The sequence below is a fragment of the Oncorhynchus tshawytscha genome, linkage group LG06 (genome assembly GCF_018296145.1).
Source record: "Oncorhynchus tshawytscha isolate Ot180627B linkage group LG06, Otsh_v2.0, whole genome shotgun sequence".
Classification (NCBI taxonomy): domain Eukaryota; kingdom Metazoa; phylum Chordata; class Actinopteri; order Salmoniformes; family Salmonidae; genus Oncorhynchus; species Oncorhynchus tshawytscha.
The window spans coordinates 35602056-35622343 of record NC_056434.1 but is presented as its reverse complement, the minus strand read 5'-3'; the positions used below and the strand labels follow the sequence as shown (position 1 = coordinate 35622343).

The 20288-nt window shown below is 47.0% G+C and overlaps 1 protein-coding gene across 1 annotated transcript; it reads left to right on the top strand.

Annotated features, from left to right (window-relative positions):
* The first annotated feature begins 73 nt into the window (after window positions 1-73).
* Window positions 74-12765, top strand: LOC112253476 (mucin-5AC). The gene is made up of 2 exons (XM_024425440.2): window positions 74-9859; window positions 11361-12765. The coding sequence occupies exons 1-2, from the start codon at window positions 91-93 to the stop codon at window positions 12068-12070; spliced, it is 10479 nt and encodes a 3492-aa protein (XP_024281208.2). The 5' UTR covers window positions 74-90; the 3' UTR covers window positions 12071-12765.
* The last annotated feature ends 7523 nt before the right edge of the window (window positions 12766-20288 follow it).

The following is a 20288-nucleotide window of genomic DNA, read 5'->3' as shown; positions in this document are numbered from 1 at the left end:
AGGGAGAGAAAAATAGAGAATGAGACCAAGAGAGAGGAAGAGGAGGGAAGGGAGACAGAGATGGATAAGGAGAACATTTTAGAAGGGGAAATGGGGAGAGGGGGAGAGATAGAGAAAAACAGGGGGAGTGAAAATGAAAGAGAGAGGTTATGGGAAATGAAGGTGGAAACCGAGGAGAGTCAGGGGGATAAGTTAAGGGAGAAGGATCTGGAGCGCGAGAGTAGAGAGAAAGAAGAGAGAGGGTGGGGAAATAGGGAACAGATCGAGGAGAAGGGACAACATCAGGTGGAGATAAAGAGGGAAAGGGAGGGGAAGATAGAGAAAGATAGTGAAAAAAAGAAAGAGAAGGAGAGGCAGAGCCAACATCCTTGGCAAGGGAAGAAGACCCAGGGAGAGAAAGAATGGCAGAAGAAGAAAGAGAGAGAGAAGCAAACCCCAAGCCACAGACAGACAGAAGAAAAGAAAGAGAATCAGAGAGAGGAGACAGTAAAGAAGATAGAGAAAGAGGTAGAAAAAAGAGTCCAAAAAGTGCAGAGACACAGCATAGTGGTGACGACAGATTGGTCAAGTGATAATCAGGACATAGCCTCAACTAGCCCAAGCAGTGGTTTGACACAGGGCTCAATCCCCAGACCTCACTCCTCAGGACCAGACCAAACATCCACCTCCATCTCAGGCCCTGCCACCAATCCCAGCCCAGGATCTAGATCAGACACTGCCGGTGGATATATTCCAAGTCCTTCCTCCAGCTCAACCTCTAGCCCAAGATTTTCCTCCATCTCCAGCACAAGGAAATCAATTCTGAACACAAGCTCAAGTCAAAGGACCATCTCCTCTTTACCTCGCCAAGGAGCCACCAGGTCTGGCCCCATCACAACCCCAAGTTCAGGCACCAACTACAGGACTGACAGAACCATCCCAAGTATCAAAACAAGCTCACACCAAACAACCATCAGCTCATCAGAAAGTATTATTAGCCCAAGAAACAGACCTTCCCAGAAGCACAAGCCCAACCAAACTATCCAGGCCATCAGACCTGGCCTTAAGCCCATACCACCCAGCCTGACTAGCTCCTCCAGCCTCAGCTCACGGACCACCACCACCAGCTCCAGCACTGCACGGACAATGACGGACAAAAACCCAGGACCCAGCCCAACAATTACCAGGTCATGGTGGAACCCAAGGCCTAGCACAAAGCCAAAATCTGGAACACAGCCCAGACCAGGCCTAAAGCCCAGACACAGCATAAAGCCTAAAGATAAACGAAAACCTAAACCAGGTGAAAAGCCATTCTCAGGCCTAAGACCTAAACCTGGAGCAAAACCAAAGCATGTCCTAAAGCCCGGGCGACCCAGCCCAACCAGCTCCTCCAGCTTCAATCATAAGACCGCTTCCAGAACTGGCTCAACTTCAACTACCACCACAAGCCTTAGCCCTGGAATCAGCTTTACAAGACCCAGTCTACAGACCACTAAGACAAGTAGCAACCAAAGCAGCACCACACTGGGACACTCTTCAGCCAACACCACTAGTCCTAGCTCAAAGATTACCAGCCCAAGCTTCAAGATGACTAGTTCCAGGCCTGGGGCAAGCAGTAGCAAAAGCCCAGCTCCAGGAACTTCAACCACTGCTCAATCTAGCCCTAGGGCCACCAGTCCAAGTGCCAAAATTGGGTTCTTGTCGACCCCCAGACCCGGTCTAAAGCCAAAACCAGGTGCAAAGCCTTTTCCAGGCCCCAGAACCAAACCTGGACCAAAACCAAAGCCCATACCATCCAGCTCTGTCCCAGAGATCACTCCCAGACCTGGCTCAACTCCAGACAACAGCACAAGCCTCAGCCCAAATACCACCAGTCCAGGATCCTTTATTACCAGCTCCAGCCAAAGGATTAGTAATACAAGCCCCAGTCTAGGGAGTCTTAACAGCACAACACCAATACACTCTCCAGCAACCACCACAAGCCCAACGACTTCCAGTTCATCCATCCAGACTAGCTCTTCCAGCTCAAGTTCAACTCCAGCAATTACAACCACCACTAGCAGCAGCCCAGGAACCAGCTTCACTAGCCTCATCTCAAGGACCACCAGTACCAGCTCCAGCCCTAAGATGACATCTGCCCAAAACCCTGAACACAGCACAATGACTACCAGACCTAGGATTAAGCCCAGACCTGGTTTAAAGCCCAAACCAGGAGCAAAGCCCATTCCAGGCACCAGACCCAAACCTGGACCAACAACAAAGCCTGTCCTAAAGCCCAGACGACCCAGCTCATCAAGCTCTAGCCCTAAGACCTATCCAAGACCTGGCTCAACTTCAACCACCACCACTTGCCTTAGCCGTGGGATCAGCTGTGCAATACCCAGTCTACAGAACACTGAGACAAGTATCAGCAAAAGCAGCACCACACTGGGACACTCTTCAGTATCCACCACAAGCCTTAGCCCAAAGATTTCCAGTTCAAGCATCCCGACCAGCTCTTCCAGCTCAAATTCAACTCCAGCAACTACAACCACCACAAGCCGCAGCCCAAGGACCAGCTTGACTAGCCTCAGCTTAAGGACCACCAGTGCCAGTCCCAGCCATGAGATGACATCTGTCCAAAACCCTGAACCCAACACAGTGACTACCAGACCTTGGATTAAGCCCAGACCAGGCCTACAGCCCAGCCCTGGACTAAAGCCTAAACCAGGCACAAAACCCATTCCAGGCCAAAGACACAAACCTGGACAAAAACCAAAGCATGTCCTAAAGCCCAGACCACCCAGCCCAACCAGCTCCTCCAGCTTCAACCCTAAGACCACTTCCAGAACTGGCTTAACTTCAACCACCACCACTAGCCTTAGCCCTGGAATCAGCTTTACAAGAACCATTCTACAGACCACTAAGACAAGTAGCAACCAAAGCAGCACCACACTGGGACACTCTTCAGCCACCACAACTAGTCCGAGCTCAAAGATTGCCAGCCCAAGCTACAAGACAACTAGTTCCAGCCCTGGGGCCAGCAGTACTAGTAGCCCAACTCCAGGAACTTCAACCCCTGCTAGATCTAGCCCTAGGACCACCAGTCCAAGTGACAGAATTGGGTTATTGTGGACCCATAGACCTGGCCTAAAGCCAAAACCAGGTGCAAAGCCTATTCCAGGCCCCAGAACAAAACCTGGACCCAAACCAAAGCCTGTCCCAAAGCCCACTCCATCAAACCCAACTGGCTTTTCCAGCTCTGTCCCAGAGATCACTCCAAGACCTGGCTCAACTCCAGACAACAGCACAAGCCTCAGCCAAAATACCACCAGTCCAGGATCCTTTACTACCAGCTCCAGCCCAAGGATTAGTAATACAAGCCCCAGTCTAGGCAGTCTTAGAAGTACAATGGCAAGGCACTCTCCAGCAACCACCACTAGCTCTCGCCCAAATATTTCCAGTTTAAGCATCCCAACTAGCTCTTCCAGCTCAAGTTCAACTACTGCAACTACAACCACCACTAGCCGCAGCCCAGGAACCAGCTTCACTAGCCTCAGCTCAAGGACCTCCAGTACCAGCTCCAACCCTGAGACGACATCTGCTCAAAACCCTGAACCGAGCACAATGACTACCAGACCTAGGATTAAGTCCAGACCTGGCATAAAGCCCAAAACAGGCACAAAGCCCAAACCAGTTACAAAACCCATTCCAGGCCCCAGACTCAAACCTGGACCAGGACCAAAACCAAAGCCTGTCCAAAAGCCCAGACCACCCAGCCTAACCAGCTCCTCCAGCTTCAACCCTAAGACCACTTCCAGAACTGGTTCAACTTCAACCACCACCACAAGCCTTAGCCCTGGAATCAGCTTTACAAGACCCAGTCTACAGATCACTAAGTCAAGTACCAACCAAAGCAGCACCACACTGGGACAGTCTTCAGCCACCACCACTAGTCCAAGCTCAAAGATTACCAGCCCAAGCTTCAAGACAACTAGTTCCAGCCATGGGGTCAGCAGTACCAGTAGCCCAACTCCAGGAACTTCAACCACCGCGAGATCTAGCCCAAGGACCACCAGTCCAAGCACAAAAATTGGGTCCTTGTGGACCCATAGACCTGGCCTAAAGCCAAAATCAGGTGCAAAGCCTATTCCAGGCCCCAGAACAAAACCTAGACCAAAACCAAAGCCTGTCCAAAATCCCACACCATCAAGGAAAACTGTCTCTTCCAGCTCTGACCAAGAGATCACTTCCAGACCTGGTTCAACTCCAGACAACAGCACAAGCCTCAGCCCAAATACCACCAGTCCAGGCTCCTGCACTACCAGCTACAGCCCAGGGATTAATAATACAAGCCCCGGTCTTGGCAGTCTTAACAGCACAATGGCAAGACACTCTTCAGCAACCACCACTAGCCCAACGACTTCCAGTTCAAGCATCCCAACCACCTCTGCCAGCTCAAGTTCAACTCCAGCAATTACAACCACCACTAGTCGCAGCCCAGGAACCAGCTTCCCTAGCTTCAGCTCAAGGACCACCAGTACCAGCTCCAGCCCTAAGATGACATCTGCTCAAAACCCTGAACCCAGCACAATGACTACTAGACCTAGGATTAAGCCCAGACCTGGCATAAAGCCCAAAACAGGAGTAAAACCCATTCCAGGCCCCAGACCCAAACCTGGACCAACACCAAAGGCTGTCCTAAAGCCCAGACCACCCAGCCCAACCAGCTCAACAAGCTCAAACCCAATGACCTATCCAAGAACTGGCTCAACTTCAACCAGCCTTAGCCCTGGGATCAGCTGTACAACACACAGTCTACAGACCACTAAGAAAAGCACCAGCAAAAGCAGCACCACGCCGGGACACTCTCCAGTAACCACTACTAGCCCTAGGCCAAAGACTTCGAGTTCAAGCGTCCCAACCAGCTCTTCCAGCTCAAGTTCAACTCCAGCAACTACAACCACCCCTAGCCGCAGCCCAAGGACCAGATTCACTAGCCTCAGTTCAAGGACCACCAGTACCAGCCCTGAGATGACATCTGCCCAAAACCCTGAACCCAACACAATGACTACCACGCATAGGATTAAGCCCAGACCTGGCCTACACCCCAAACCTGGCCAAAAGCCCAAACCAGGCACAAAACCTATTCCAGGCCTCAGACCAAAACCTGTACCAAAATCAAAGCCTGTCCTAAAGCCCAGAACACCCAGTCCAACAAGCTCCTCCAGCTCTAGCCCAAAGACATATCACAGAACTGGCTCAACTTCAACAACCACTACTTGGCTTAGCCCTGGGATCAGCTTTACAAGACCCAATCTACAGACAACTAAGAAAGGTACCATCCGAAGCAACTCCACACCGGGACACTCTTCAGCCAGCACCAATAGTCCTATCTTAAAGATGACTAGCACAAGCTACAAGACTGCTAATACCAGCCCTGGGGACAGCATTAGCAGTAGTTCAACTACAGGAACTACAACCACCACTAGACCTAGCACAAGGACCACCAGTCCAAGCTCCAGAATTGGGTTCCGGTGGACCCCCAGACCCAGTCTAAAGGCAAAACCAGGTGCAAGGCCTAATCCAGGCCCCAGACCCAAACCTGGACCAAAATCAAAGCCTGTCCTAATGCCCACACCATCAGGCTCAACTGGATCTTCCCTAGCCGTCCCAGAGACAACTTCCAGAACTGGCTCAACTCTAGACACCAGCACAAACCTCAGCACAAATATCACCAGTCCAGGCTCCTTTACTACCAATTCCAGCCCAGGGATTAGTAATCCAAGCCACAGTCAAGGCAGTTTTAACAGCACAAGGCCAAGACAAACTACAGCAACAACAACAACCACTAACCGCAGCTCAAGGACCAGCTTCACTAGCCTCAGCTCAAGGACCACCAGTACCAGCTCCAGCCCTGAGACAACATCTGCCCAAAACCCTGAACCCAGCACAATGACTACCAAACCTAGGATTAAGCCCAGACCTGGCCTAAAGCCAAAACCAGGTACAAAACCCAGCCAAAGTAGCACCACACTGGGACACTCTTCAGCCACCACCACTAATCCTAGTTCAACGATTTCCGGCCCAAGCTATAGGGTGACTAGTTCCAGCCCTTGGGCCAGCAGTAGCAGTGACCCAACTTTAAGAAATTCAACCACCGCTAGATCTAGCCCAAGGACCACCAGTTCAAGTGCCAGAATTGGGTCCTTGTGGACCCCCACACGCAGCGTAAAGCTAAAACCAGGTGCAAAGCCTATTCCAGGCCACAGACAAAAACCTGGGCCGAAATCAAAGCCTGTCCTAAATCCCACACCATCAAATTCAACTCCAGCAACTACAATTACCACTAGCCGCAGCTTCACTAGCCTTAGCTCAAGGACCACCAGTACCAGCTCCAGCCCTGAGATTACATCCGCCCAAAACCTTGAACACATCACAATGACTACCAGACCTAGGATTAAGCCCAGACCTGGCCTAAAGCCCAAAGCAGGTGCAAAACCCATTCCAGGCCCTAGACCCAAACCTGGACCAAAACCAAAGCCTGTCTTGAAGCCCAGGCCACTCAAACCAACCAGGTCATCTAGCTCAAGCCCAAATACCTATCCAAGAAGTGTCTCAACTTCAACCACCACCACAAGCTTTAGCCCTGGGATCAGCTTTACAAGACCCAGTCAACAGACCACTAAGAAAAGTACCAGCAAAAGCAGCACCACACCGGGGCACTCTCCAGTAACCACCACTAGCGCTATCCCAAAGACTTCCAGTTCAAGCATCCCGACCAGCTCTTCCAGCTCAAGTTCAACTCAGGAAGCAGCAACCACCACTAGCCACAGCCCAAGGACCAGCTTCACTAGCCTCAGCTCAAAGACCACCAGTACCAGCTCCAGCCCTGAGACAATGTCTGTTCAAATCCCTGAAACAAACACGACAACTGCCAGACTTAGGATCAAGCCCAGACCTGGCCTACAGTCTCGACTTAACCTACAGCCCAAACCTGGCCTGAAATCTAAACCTGAACTAAAGAACAAACCAGGTGCAAAGCCTATTCCAGGCCTAAGGCCTAAACTTGGACCACAATCAAAGACCATCCTAAAGCCCAGACCACCCAGCCCAACCAGCCTCAACCCTAAGACCAGTAACAGAACTCCCACCACTAGCCTCAGCCCTGGAATCACAAGCCACAGTTGGCAGACCACGCGGACAAGTACCAGCCAAAGTAGCACCACACCAGGCCCCTCTCCAGGCACTACCACAAAGATTACTAACCCAAGCTACAAGACCACTAGTTCCAGCCCTGTGGTCAGCATCAGCAGTAGCAGTAGTGGTAGCCCTACTCCAGGAACTACAACCACTGCTAGACCTAGCTCAAGGACCACCCATCCAAGCTCCAGAACTAGGTTCTGGTTGACTCCCAGACCTGGCTTACAGCCTAAACCAGGCTTAAGTCCTATTCCAGGACCCATACCCAAACCTGGACCAAAGCTCACACCTGACTTAAAGCCCAGACCACCCAATCCAACCAGCTCCCCCAGCTCCATCTCAAAGACCACTCCCAGACCTGGCTCAACTCCAGACATCCCCACTAGCCTCAGCCCAAAGACCACAAGTCCAAACTCCAGGAATACCAGCTCCAGCCTTGAGATTAGCTTTACAAACCCCAGTTCAGGCAGTCTCAGCAGAACCACACCAAGTCACTCTCCAGCAACCACAACCACCACTAGCTCTAGCCCAAAGATCACCAGTTCTAGCATCCGGGCAGGCTCAGGAAGATTCACACTAAGCCCAACTCCAGCAACCAAAACCACCACTAGCCCCAGCTCAAGCACCAGCTTCACTAGCCTCAGCTCAAGGACCACCAATACCAGCATCAGTCCTGAGTCAAAGTCTGCCCAACATCCTGAACGCAGCTCAACAACCCCCAAATTTAGCATTAAGCCCAAACCTGGCCTAAAACCCAAACCAGACCAAAAGCACAAACCAGGCCGAAGGCCTATTCCAAGTTCAAAGCCTAAACCTGGATCAAAGCTTAAATCAGTCTTAAAGCCCAGAACACCCAGCCCGACTAACTTCTCCAGTTCAGGACCAAAGACCACACTCAAACCCGGCTCAACTTCAACAACCACCACTAGCCTTAGCCCTGGGGCCAGAACCAGCAGTAGTCCCACTCCAGCAACTACAACCACCACCAATCCAATTATCAAGGCCAGCTCCTCCGCCACTATCCCCAGCCAATCAACCAGCTTTACTAGACTCAGCTCACTGAGCATCAGCGCCAGCTCCGGACATGTGACAAAGTCTGACCAAAATGCTAGACCCAGGCCAACAATCACCAGGTCCCAGTGGATCCCCAGACTTAGCACAAAGCCAGAATCTGGGCCACAACCCAGACCAGGCCTACAGTCCAGACCCAGCCTAAAGCCTAAAGATGACCTAAGGCCTGAAACTGAACCAAATCCCAAACCAGGCCCAAGGCCTATTCCAGGCCTAAGACCCAAACCAAGACCAAAACCAAAGTCTGTCCTAAAGCCCAGACCACCCAATCCTACTAGTTCTTCCAGCCCCAAAATCACACCCAGGCCTGACCCATCTCTTAGCCCAAGCTCCAATACTACCAGTTCAAGGTTCAGGACTACCAGCTTCAGCCCTGGGATCAGCATTACCAGCCCCACTCTACGGGACACCAGGACCAGTACTAGTCTAAGCAGCACTACACAGATCCACTCTATAGCCACCACCAGTAGCCCTGGCCCAACGACCACCAGTCCAAGCATCCGGAATGGATCTTCCAGCTCAAGCCGAAGTAGTACAACACTGAGCTCATTTTCAGCAACCAGAATCACCACTAATCCTGACCCAAAGGTCACTAGTCCAGGATTCAGGATGAACTACAGAACCTTCAGGCTCAGCATCGGGACCAGCACCAGCGGTAGCCCAACTCCAGAACCCACAACCACCACTAACACTAGCTCAAAGATCACCAGTTCAAGAATTTGGACCAACTCTTCCAGCAAAACTCCAGCAACCACAACTCCAGCAACCACAACCTCCATAAGTTCCAGTTCAAGGACCACCAGTATCAACATCAGTCCTGAGACAAAGTCTGCCCAAAAGCTAGAACCCAGCACAACAACTACCAGACCTGGCCTAAAGCTTAAACCTGAACGTAAGCCTAAACCTGGCACAAAGCCCAAACCAGACCCAATACCTATTCCAGACCGAACACCTAAACCTGGACCAAGACCAAAGCCTGTGCTGAAGCCCAGACCTGCTCCAAAGCCTTGGCCCAAAACCACCACCCAAGGTCCAAGGACCACTTCCTCCACACCTAGCCCCAAGACATCCAATAGCCAAAGGACTATGACTGACCCCAGCCCACAAACGGCCACAAGCCCTGGCTCAAGAACTACAAGACCTAACCAACAAACTACCCTCAGCTCTAGCGCAAAAATCATCTCTAGAACTAGCCTGAAAACATCCACTAGCCCTGTCACAATGACCACTACTATCGCCAGTCTAAAAAATACCAGCTCAAGGCAACAATTTAGCACAAGGCCTAGCCCCAAAACTAGCACTACTAGTCCCATTCCATTGGCCAACTCTAACCATAGCCCTACTACCACCAGCCCCGACACCCCTACCCCCAGCCCCAACTCCCCTACCCCCAGCCCCATACCGGAGTCTTCCACCCCCAGTGTGAGAGAACTGCGTGTGAAGACCAGCCAGGTATCTGCTAGTCTGAATGACACAAAGGATACAAGCGGAGGGCCAAAGGTTTCTCGAGGAGGGCATCCAAAGGTCCGTCCTGGGTTAAACCTGCTCACAGAAAAGGACCAGGTAGGCAGCAAGACTAACAGGACAGAGAACCAGCCTCAAAGCCCTGCACAGATTTCACCAGGAGGTAAGATTCATTAATTATATTTTACTTTACATGCTATTGTCTGCTATTTAAATGGCATTATGATAATTACATTGTAATTGATAATGACGTAAAGTTTAGTTTGAGCTTTCTTATGGGTTCACTGAATCAAGCCGTATTATATATTATTTGGTACCAGGTAGCCTATAGTACGTAGCTACCAAATGTGTTGACTTATTCAAAGCAAGATCCAGAAAGGCCATTCACTGTTATTAAGTTATTAAGATGCCACTTTTTTGTAAACTTAATAGAATCGTGCTATACAAATACGACACTACAAATTCTGATGACAGCCTACACAGATGTAGGATCTTCATTTGAGCCAGTTTGCTACGGCAGGAAAATAATCCTGCAGCAACAGGAGATTTTAATTATTATGTGGATTATAATTAATGGACATTTTTGTAGAGGTTAATACATTTTTCATAATGGAAAATCAAGTATTACACATCTAAGTGGAAATGACAAATGACAAAAAGAAGCCTTTTTAAACCTCAAATACACTACAAGTTTTAAATGTCCTGCATTGCAGAAAAGACATCCTGCAACAGATTGATCAAATTAAGATCCCACATAAGTACAAAAACCCTATTCCTTTCCCCATTGGTTAAGATAAATTATAAACTTCTATTGAAACAGTGTAGCCTAGGTTATGGCAGATAACAGTGGAAATTGTGACTGGAAAATATATTGTTGTGAGTGGAACAATGTTGTTCTGGAATTTTCTTTTAAATATTGCTCAATCAACTTTATATCAGTGTGATATCATCTCCATTATAAATGATGAGGATTGTAACTTTGAAGTCCAAGCGACCTAAGGTGATGTTTAATGAGCCTATTATAATGTGGTGGAGGTTTGAGATCATCATCTTTGTAACAGATGTTGTGTGGTTTGTGGTTATTCTCTGTTAAATTAAGAATTTATATATGTGAGCATGTGCTTGTCTGTGAGTGTGTGTGGCTTAAATAGGGATCAAGGTGTGACTGTGCAGAGCATGCTTTTAGGTCATAGTCAGCTTAAACACACATTGTTATTGCTGAGTGGCACATATATCAAATAACAAATTAAGTGTCACACAAAGTTATTGCTAGCTTTTATTAATGTTCAAGGCCACTTTAAGCCAAGCACCTAAATGTCTTACAGACTTAACAACTCTAATTGACATTTAACTGAAATCTGTTTCAGGGACATTTTCTTTAACATAAAAAGACTTCAAATTTATGGTAACCGATAAATCCTAGCTATTTCAGCATGATACAATCATATTCTAATCTTGTGTGTATAGTTTCAAATGTGTGAAAAATTGTATTTTGTTTGCAAAAAATAAAAAATAAAATAACCTTTATTCAACCAGTTTAGTTTCTGTAGGCCTACAGTAAGAACATGTATATTTGTGTTATGCTGCAAGGCACCTTTTCTTCAACAAAGATTACAGACTACTCCAATCTAATTTTGTAATTTCACTATCCTTCCACTCAACAGTTACCATGGCACCCAGAGACTGCTCTGACCACATGGCCAGGGGGGAGAGGAATAGCAGAGTCTACCAAGTGACCCCTGACCCTAAGAACAGAACCATTGCAGTGTTCTGTGACATGGAGTCTCATGGCGGAGGGTGGACCGTCATTCAGCTCCGTCAGGATGGCAGTGTGGACTTCAACCGGACCTGGGCTGAATACCGGACAGGCTTTGGTGACCTGATGGTTGGGGAGTTCTGGCTGGGCAACGACCACATCCACCTGCTGACACGAAACAGGGTGATGGTCCTTAGGGTGGAGCTGGAGGACTTTAACGGCATGATGGAGTACGCAGAGTACAGGCTCTTCCGTGTGGCTGGCGAGCGGCTACGCTACCGCCTGTCTGTGGGTGGGTACTCGGGCACGGCAGGAGATGCACTTCAATTTAGCAAGAGTTACGACCACAACAACAGGTTCTTTACGACTCCTGACAGGGACTATGACCGATACCCTTCAGGGAACTGTGGGGCCTATTACAGCTCAGGCTGGTGGTTTGACGCCTGCATGGCTTCCAACCTCAACGGGAGATATTATGTGGGAAAATACAAAGGGGTGCGGAACGGAATCTACTGGGGGACGTGGCATAACATATCCACAGAGTACTACCCGACTAATGACAGACAATCTTTCAAGACTGTCAGAATGATGATCAGGCCAAGGGGCTATGCAAAGTGATCTACGGCTGGCTCCTCGGTTGGCGTTCTCAGCTGTTGCAATTCTCAAATAGGGGGGCCGGGGACCCCTATGAGGCCTCCGAGATTTTTCAATGGGTCCATGACAAAAGCAGGAAAAAGCAGATCAAATGCTCAATGTTAAAAATCATATTTTTTTATGGAGGAGCACTGTTTGATTGTACTGCTGTTTCATATTTTGGGGGTTTATAATGCCTTTTGTTTAACAAGCAATTTTAATATATTCCATCATTTCATTTAATCTTTCAAATATTACATCACTGATTCAGGCGGGTCAACAACACCTAAATCTTCTTAATTTCTTGATAAATATTAGTGGGCCTCGGAAAAGCCTGCTCTGTTGGTAAAATACTGCCACTTAGTGGTCTGAAACGAAACACCATGGTTTATGGTTTCAAATGGAACACTCAAACTGTGGAAAAGATGTTCAGAGTTCCTGAAGTAATTTATAAGATGTCTTCTTATTATCTATGTAAGGTTACAGTGTGAAAGTATTGTTGGGAAACGGTTTCATAGAAGTCTTTCTCCTGTGACGAGAAAGAGAAATACTCTTTGAGGAGGGTAATGAAATTGTACTGAAATTGTACTGGAATGATTGACTGACGATTGATTGTTGTAATGTTTTTTTATTCTCAGTATTTTTTACGGGAAAAATTAAATGAGGTCAATAAAACAGAACTTAATTCCTTTGTTGATGTGTTCAGTCACACCATGGTGTTGACTATACATGTATAACTTGTAGACTATCTATGCAAACCTCTCAGCTAGCACGTAAAGACTCTCCCTCCACAGGTATGTATCCAAATATCCTCTTTGCAATGGCCTTTGTCACGTAGAGTATTAAGAACATAACTTACCGTCTACAACGTAATCCGAGCGCCACAACCCACAGAAGTTGAACTCCAGTAAGAACCTGTACAGAAGTAGAGTTGTGGAGAAAATAAAGTTAAAAAACAACATTAAAATCAGATTTCCACTAGAGTGATGACAAACAGTATGCAGAGATAATTTCTCCCAAACTTATGGTGAATAGCGCATCTCACACTTACATCAACATGTGAGAGAAGAACCATTTGATTGATCACTGCCGGAAGGCCGTAGAAAGGCTATAGGAAGGAGAGACGGAGATACAGAGAGAGAGAGAGAGAGAGAGTTGAAAGAAAAGAAAACACTAACACAGGTAACTCAAGTGAAAGAGAACAAGAGAGCATCTGCTAAATTACCATATTATTCAATTAGAAGGTAACACTTTATAATAAATTGAATCAAAAGCCATTGATGAATAACTAATTTATAAGGCATTCATGTTCATGATTTGCAGATTATTTGTTCATCTTTACAACTATTTTTAAATGTCAGTGAGCAATTGATTAAAGATAAATAAATAAAGTTGCACACTGTATACAGTTGAAGTAGGAAGTTTACATACACTTAGGTTGGAGTCATTAAAACTTGTTTTTCAGCCACTCCACAAATGTCTTGTTAACAAACTATAGTTTTGGCAAGTCGGTTAGGACATCTACTTTGTGCATGACACAAGTAATTTTTCCAACAATTGTTTACAGACAGATTATTTCACTTTATCACAATTCTAGTGGCTCAGAAGTTTACATACATTAAGTTGACAATTTCTAAATGCCTGAAGGTACCACGTTCATCTGTACAAACAATAGTACGCAAGTATAAACACCATGGGACCACATAGTCGTCATACCGCTCAGGAAGGAGACGCGTTCTGTCTCCTAGAGATGAACGTACTTTGGTGTGAAAAGTGCAAAACAATCCCAGAACAACAGCAAAGGACTTTGTGAAGATGCTGGAGGAAACAGGTACAAAAGTATCTATATTTACAGTAAAACGAGTCCTCTATCAACATAACCTGAAAGGCCGCTCAGCAAGGAAGAAGCCACTGCTCCAAAACCGCCATAATAAAGCCAGACTACGTTTTGCAACTGCACATGGAGAAATGTCCTCTGGTCTGATGAAACAAAAATAGAACTGTTTGGCCATAATGAACATTGTTATGTTTGGAGGAAAAGGGGGAAGCTTGCAAGCTGAAGAACACCATCCTAACCATGAAGCACGGGGGTGACAGCATCATGTTGTGGGGGTGCTTTGCTGCAGGAGGGACTGGTGCACTTCACAAAATATATGGCATCATGAGGCAGGAAAATTATGTTGGTATATTGAAGCAACACCTCAAGACATCAGTCAGGAAGTTAAAGCTTGATCGCAAATGGGTCTTCCAAATGAACAATGACCCCAAGCATACTTCCAAAGTTGTGGCAAAATCGCTTAAGGACAACAAAGTCAAGGTATTGGAGTGGCCATCACAAAGCCCTGACCTCATCCCATAGAAAATGTGTGGGCAGAACTGAAAAAGTGTGTGTGAGCAAGGAGGCCTACAAACCTGACTCAGTTACAGGTGACTGAGGTAGGGAGGATAGTCTCGGGGTCAGATGGTGTAGCAGTGGGGCTATACAGGCGTGAGAGCGCATAAAGCTTCACATACTTGGACCTAGGGCGGTAGGAGATAGTCAAAACATTATATATTTTTTGACCCCTTTTTCTCCCCAATTTCGTAGTGTCCAATTGTTGTAGTAGCTACTATCTTGTCTCATCGCTACAACTCCCGTACGCGCTTGGGAGAGACGAAGGTTGAAAGTCATGCGTCCTCCGATACACAACCCAACCTTGCCGCACTGCTTCTTAACACAGCGCGCATCCAACCCGGAAGCCAGCCACACCAATGTGTCGGAGGAAACACCGTGCACCTGGCAACCTTGGTTAGCGCGCACTGCGCCCGGCCCGCCACAGGAGTCGCTGGTGTGCGATGAGACAAGGACATCCCTACCGACCAAGCCCTCCCTAACCCGGACGATGCTAGGCCAATTGTGCGTCGCCCAACGGACCTCCCGGTCGGTTACGACATAGCCTGGGCGCGAATCCAGGGTCTCTGATGGCACAGCTCGCGCTGCAGTACAGCACCCTTAACCACTGCGCCACCCGGGAGGAGATTTTAGTCAAATTTAACAGAGTGAATAACAGGGACCATCGAGTTGAGTTGGGGCACTTAGCTGTGCGCAGATATTCCATGTTCTTATGGCCAGTCCACACTAAGAATGGATATTCCACCCCCTCTAACCAGTCCTTCCACTCCTCCAACGCCATCTTGCCCGCAAGTAGTTCTCGATTTCCTACGTCATAGATCCTCTCAGCGAGGTTAAGACGATGGGAAAGGAAAGCACAGGGATGCAGCTTTTGGTCCTGGGCAGAACGCTGGGACAGGACGGCCCCCACTCCGACGTCTGATGGGTCGACTTCCACCGCGAACTGACGGGACGGATCCGGATGGATTAAGATGGAAGCTGTAGTGAATCAGTGCTTGAGGTCTGAGAACACCCGGTCAGCTGCTGGAGACCACGTGAGCAGAACGTTGGGGGAGGTGAGTGCTGAGAAGGGGGAGGCCAGGGTGCTGTAAACCCGGATGAAACGACTGTAGAAATGAGCAAACCCCAAGAAACGTTGCAGCTGCACTCTGGATGTAGGTTGAGGCCAATCCACCACCACTCTAGCCCTTGTCAGAATCCATCTGAGTATTTCCTGCAGCGATGGCGATGGCGTATCCTAGGAAGGAGATGGTGGAGCAATGGAACTCACATTTTTATCTGCTTTAACAAAAAGCTGGTTCTCCAAGAGATGCTGAAGGACCTGTGGAGGACATGCTCTTGAGCTGAATGGGAAAAAACAAGGATGTTGTCGAGGTAGACAAACACGAACCAATTCAGCATGTCACGGAGCACATCGTTGACCAAAAAACTGGGGGAGCGTTGATCAGTCCTTATGGCATAAGAAGGTATTCGTAGTGTCTGCTAGCCGTGTTAAAGGCTGTGTTCTATTCGTCTCCTTCACGTATCAGAACCATATGGTAAGCGTTCCGAAGGTCCAACTTCGAGAAGATCGCCGCCCCACCGAGAGGCTCGAAAGCCGAGGAGATGAGTGGTAGAGGGCAACGTTTTTTTATCCGTGATGTCATTAAGGCCTGATAGTCGATACACGGGTGCAGGGTTTTGTCCTTCTCCACAAATAATAACCTTGCGCTGGCGGGGGAATCAGATATCTTGCAGCAAGAGAGTCCTCAATGTACCTTTTCCATAGTCTTGGTCTCCAGACCCGACAAGGAATAAAGCCGCCCCCCAGGCGGTGTAGTTCCTGGGAGAAGGTTGATAGTGCAGCTGTAGGGTCTATGCAGAGGGAGAGATGTAGCGTGGGTCTTGTTGAAAACCTCCCGCACGTCCTGGTCCTCTGCGGGAATGGTGGAGAGATCCAAGGCTTCTCCCAAGCCCACAGGATGACGTCCCAGGGCAAGTTGTGCAAACTTCAGACAATGTGCATAGCAGAACCGACTCCAAACCCATGTTAGAACCAGTAGCTCAGTCGACCAGGGGATTGTGCCTCAGGAGCCATGAAAACCCCAAACCCATGGGTACATGAGGAGATTCAATGAGCAGGAACTGCATAGACTCATTGTGATTACCTGACACTCACAGGTTAATAGGAACCTTATTGTGGGTGACCTTATTGTGCCAATAGAACACCCATCCAGTGCTCTGACTTCCATGGGAATGGAGAATGGTTGTGTGGCGATTCCCAGCTCCAATACCAGGGTAGTGTCCATAAAGCTCTCGCCGGCCCCAGTCAATGAGCACACGAAGAGATTTGGACTGGTCACTCCACAACAGGATGTTATGGAAAGGCATATGAGTAATGAAGGATTGGAAACTCCCTGAGCCTGATCTTTTAATGGACAGGTAGATATGTAATGTCCTGTTGTTCCACAATACAGACAGATATTGGTGCTCAGTCTGCATAAGTTTCAGCAGGAGACAATCTAGCCCTGCCCAGTCGACAGCCCTCAGTGATTCTTGAGGGAACTTCGGTGACATCGGACTATCCTGGTGTTGTAGATGCCGGGAACTTCCGGGATTCCTCAAAAGCGAGGTGGGAGCTGTTGATGAGAGAGTGTTTCAGGGAACAGACCTCCTCTCCCTCCTACGTAGCCGCCCATCGATCCGGTAAAGGTTATGAGAGCGTTGAGGTCCATGGGAAGCTACCGGGCTGCGTGCTCATCTTTAACCACCTCCGATAATCCATGAAGGAATGTGTCAAACAGAGATTATGGGTTCCAGGCACTACCACGCAGTTGAAGTAGCTTCCGAGCAACCTCTCTCCTAGACAACGGAGAATCGTTGTCCTCCAGACTGAGGCAAACGGTGGATTGTTGCTCCCACATTGCCGTAGCCCAGGCGAGTGCCCTCTCCGACATCAGCGTTATCAGGTACGCTATCTTCGAGCGATCAGAGGGAAACGAAGAGGGCTGCAGCTCGAAGATGGGGGAACACTGGTAGAGAAACGCCCGGCAGGCTCCTGGATCTCCAGCATACCGCTCTGCAGGGGGTAGGCGGGGTTCTCGTGAAGGTGGAGTAGGCTGGGGAGAAGCGCCGCTGGTAGCAGAAAACTACTCAAGTAAAAGTGAAAGTCACCCAGTAAAATACTACTTGAGTATAAATCTAAAAGTATTTGGTTTTAAATATACTTAAGTATCAAAAGTAAATGTAATTGCTAAAATATATTGAAGTATCAAAAGTAAAGGTATAAATATTTTCAAATTCCTTAAAAAAGCAAACCAGACAGCATCATTTTTTAAATTTATTTTTAATTTACAGATAGCCAGGGGCATGCTCCAACACTCATGCTCATTTACAAATGATGCATGTGTTTAGTGAGTGTCAGATCAGGGGCAGTAGGGATGACTAGGGATGTTCTCTTGATAAATGTGCGAGTTAGGCAATTTTCCTGTCCTGCTAAGCATTCAAAATCTAAAGAGTACTTTTGGGTGTCAGGGAAATATATGGAGTAAAAAGTACATCATTTTTTTGAGGAATGTAGTGAAGTAAATGTAGGCAAAAATATAAATAGTAAAGTAATGTACAAATACCCCCAAAAAACTACTTGAGGAGTACTTTCAAGTATTTTTACTTTGGTACTGTACACCACTGCTGCAGTGTTAGTAGGCTGATAGTAAGGACTTTTACAGTACACTGCTTATAGTCAGCATGACACACAATATGAACACCATATATTTGATCCAAGAAGCTTAAGTTATGTTGTCTTGCTCTATTCAATATTCTGTACCTCTATGTACAGCATTTACCTGTTTACTATCATGTACTGTGTCTATGAATGAGTGCAACAGCTTATTCAACACAAAATTATCTAACCTACAGTACAGCATATGCTCCCATCTAGCTTTCATTTGTCTGTCTTCTCTTACTGTAGCACATATCTGTTCCCCTGAATTATTATTCAAGGCCACTTTGTTTTAGCAAAACTGTCCAAGTTTGCAAGTCTTTTTCCCCCATTGTCCCCTTTCTTTCTAACTGTGGCTGACCACTTTATTTCAATCTCAGGGAGAAGGGGAAAAGAGAGGAAAGGAATTTCCCTGTGGCTTTTTGAGAGATGCAGTGTTTACTGTGTGTGTGTGTGTGTGTGTGTGTGTGTGTGTGTGTGTGTGTGTGTGTGTGTGTGTGTGTGTGTGTGTGTGTATGTATATGTGTGTGTGTGTGTGTGTGTGTGTATTTGCAGAGTGTGAGCTTAAGTTCCTAAAGCCAGAGCTCGGAATAGGACTTGACGCTCTATTTACATGGCAGAAATGCTGTGAAATAAAACTGCAATAACATTTTGGTGGAAAGCTTTGCAAACAACGCATCCATCATGGAATAGGAATCCAATGCAGTTCCAAAGAAGCAATGTGTCCTCGATCAAATCTATTACCGACATTTGCCTTTTGGTAGGTCGTCATTGTAAATAAGAATTTGTTCTTAACTGGCTTGCCTAGTTAAATAAAGGTTAAATAAAAAAATACTACATGTTATGAAGTCATCATCTAGACTTAGATCCACTTAGTCATAGTACAGTACTATACCTTTGGTACATCAGAACTTCTAAGGAAGTTGTGCATTGACCCATTTCTTGAAGTCAGTGCTGTAGTGCTTCTGTAGTAGAGTTAAAATGGTTATTCCATCAAACTTCAAATGATTAGAATAGTACACAACGCAGAACAGAACAACCAGGTTGAGGGTCAGTGGCCAAAGCCCGCAAACAGGAATATTCCAAGTTCAGACAGAAGTTTAGACAGTCAGATCGCTATGATCGCCAGGAACTTTACTTTTGGTGTCTATTTTTAAATGTTGCGCTACTGGTGCTGCCTGCTGATGTTAGATAGGCAGCTACAGTAGCTGAATGATGTTAACATCTTCGGGTTTTGTTTCATTAAATGTATTTTATTTCATCTGGGTGCTTGCATCACCTACTAACACCTGGTACTACCCGTAGCCCCCGTTCTCCTCAGTCCGAGAAAACACTGAGAAAGGTATGTGTTGCAGTTTAGTCCTTTGTAGCAGTCCATAACGTGAAATAAATAAAACATCCCAATGTTAATGCTGTAGATGTTGTTATAAGGGAGTGTGAGACTATTGAAACATGTAACTTTGAGTTTTATTGTTGTTATTAATATAGTTTACAGAGTGCTAAAAGTGCTGCTGTTGCTAGCTAGCATGCCTTTCTGTGATGCAGATGGTTAGCTGAGCTGCCGTTGCATTATGGGAGATGTAGTTTGGTCCTCTAAGGTTTGAATGGGATAGTGTCGACTTCACGTTGTAACTTGTCTGTGTTGCAGTGTTTTTGTACATGAGTTGTTGTATTTTGGTACTGTCAATACTGAAAGCACCTAGCAATGTATTGGGGATGTGAGACAGGATATGTGTTTTACCTTTCTTCATGCTCCTGTGTAGAACAACTTGTCAGATGGTGCATTGGAGACTGATGTGTTCCTGTCCTCTTTTCACAATACTATTGCAGGTATGGTTCTATTGTCTAAGAATTAAGATGATACATTCTTTATATTAAGGACTGGTTATTATTTTATAGTATACATTATGGCTTTATGTATGAGTGTGATTGTGTGAGTCCGAGAAAACACAGAGAGAGAGAGAACAACTTGTCAGATGGTGCATTGGAGACTGATGTGTTCCTGTCCTGTCTTTACACAATACTATTGCAGATACTATTGCAGCCTAAAAGACAGCTGTGGTGTCGCTCTTCATTTCTTGGTTCTCCTGTGGTGCATATAAGACCCGCTA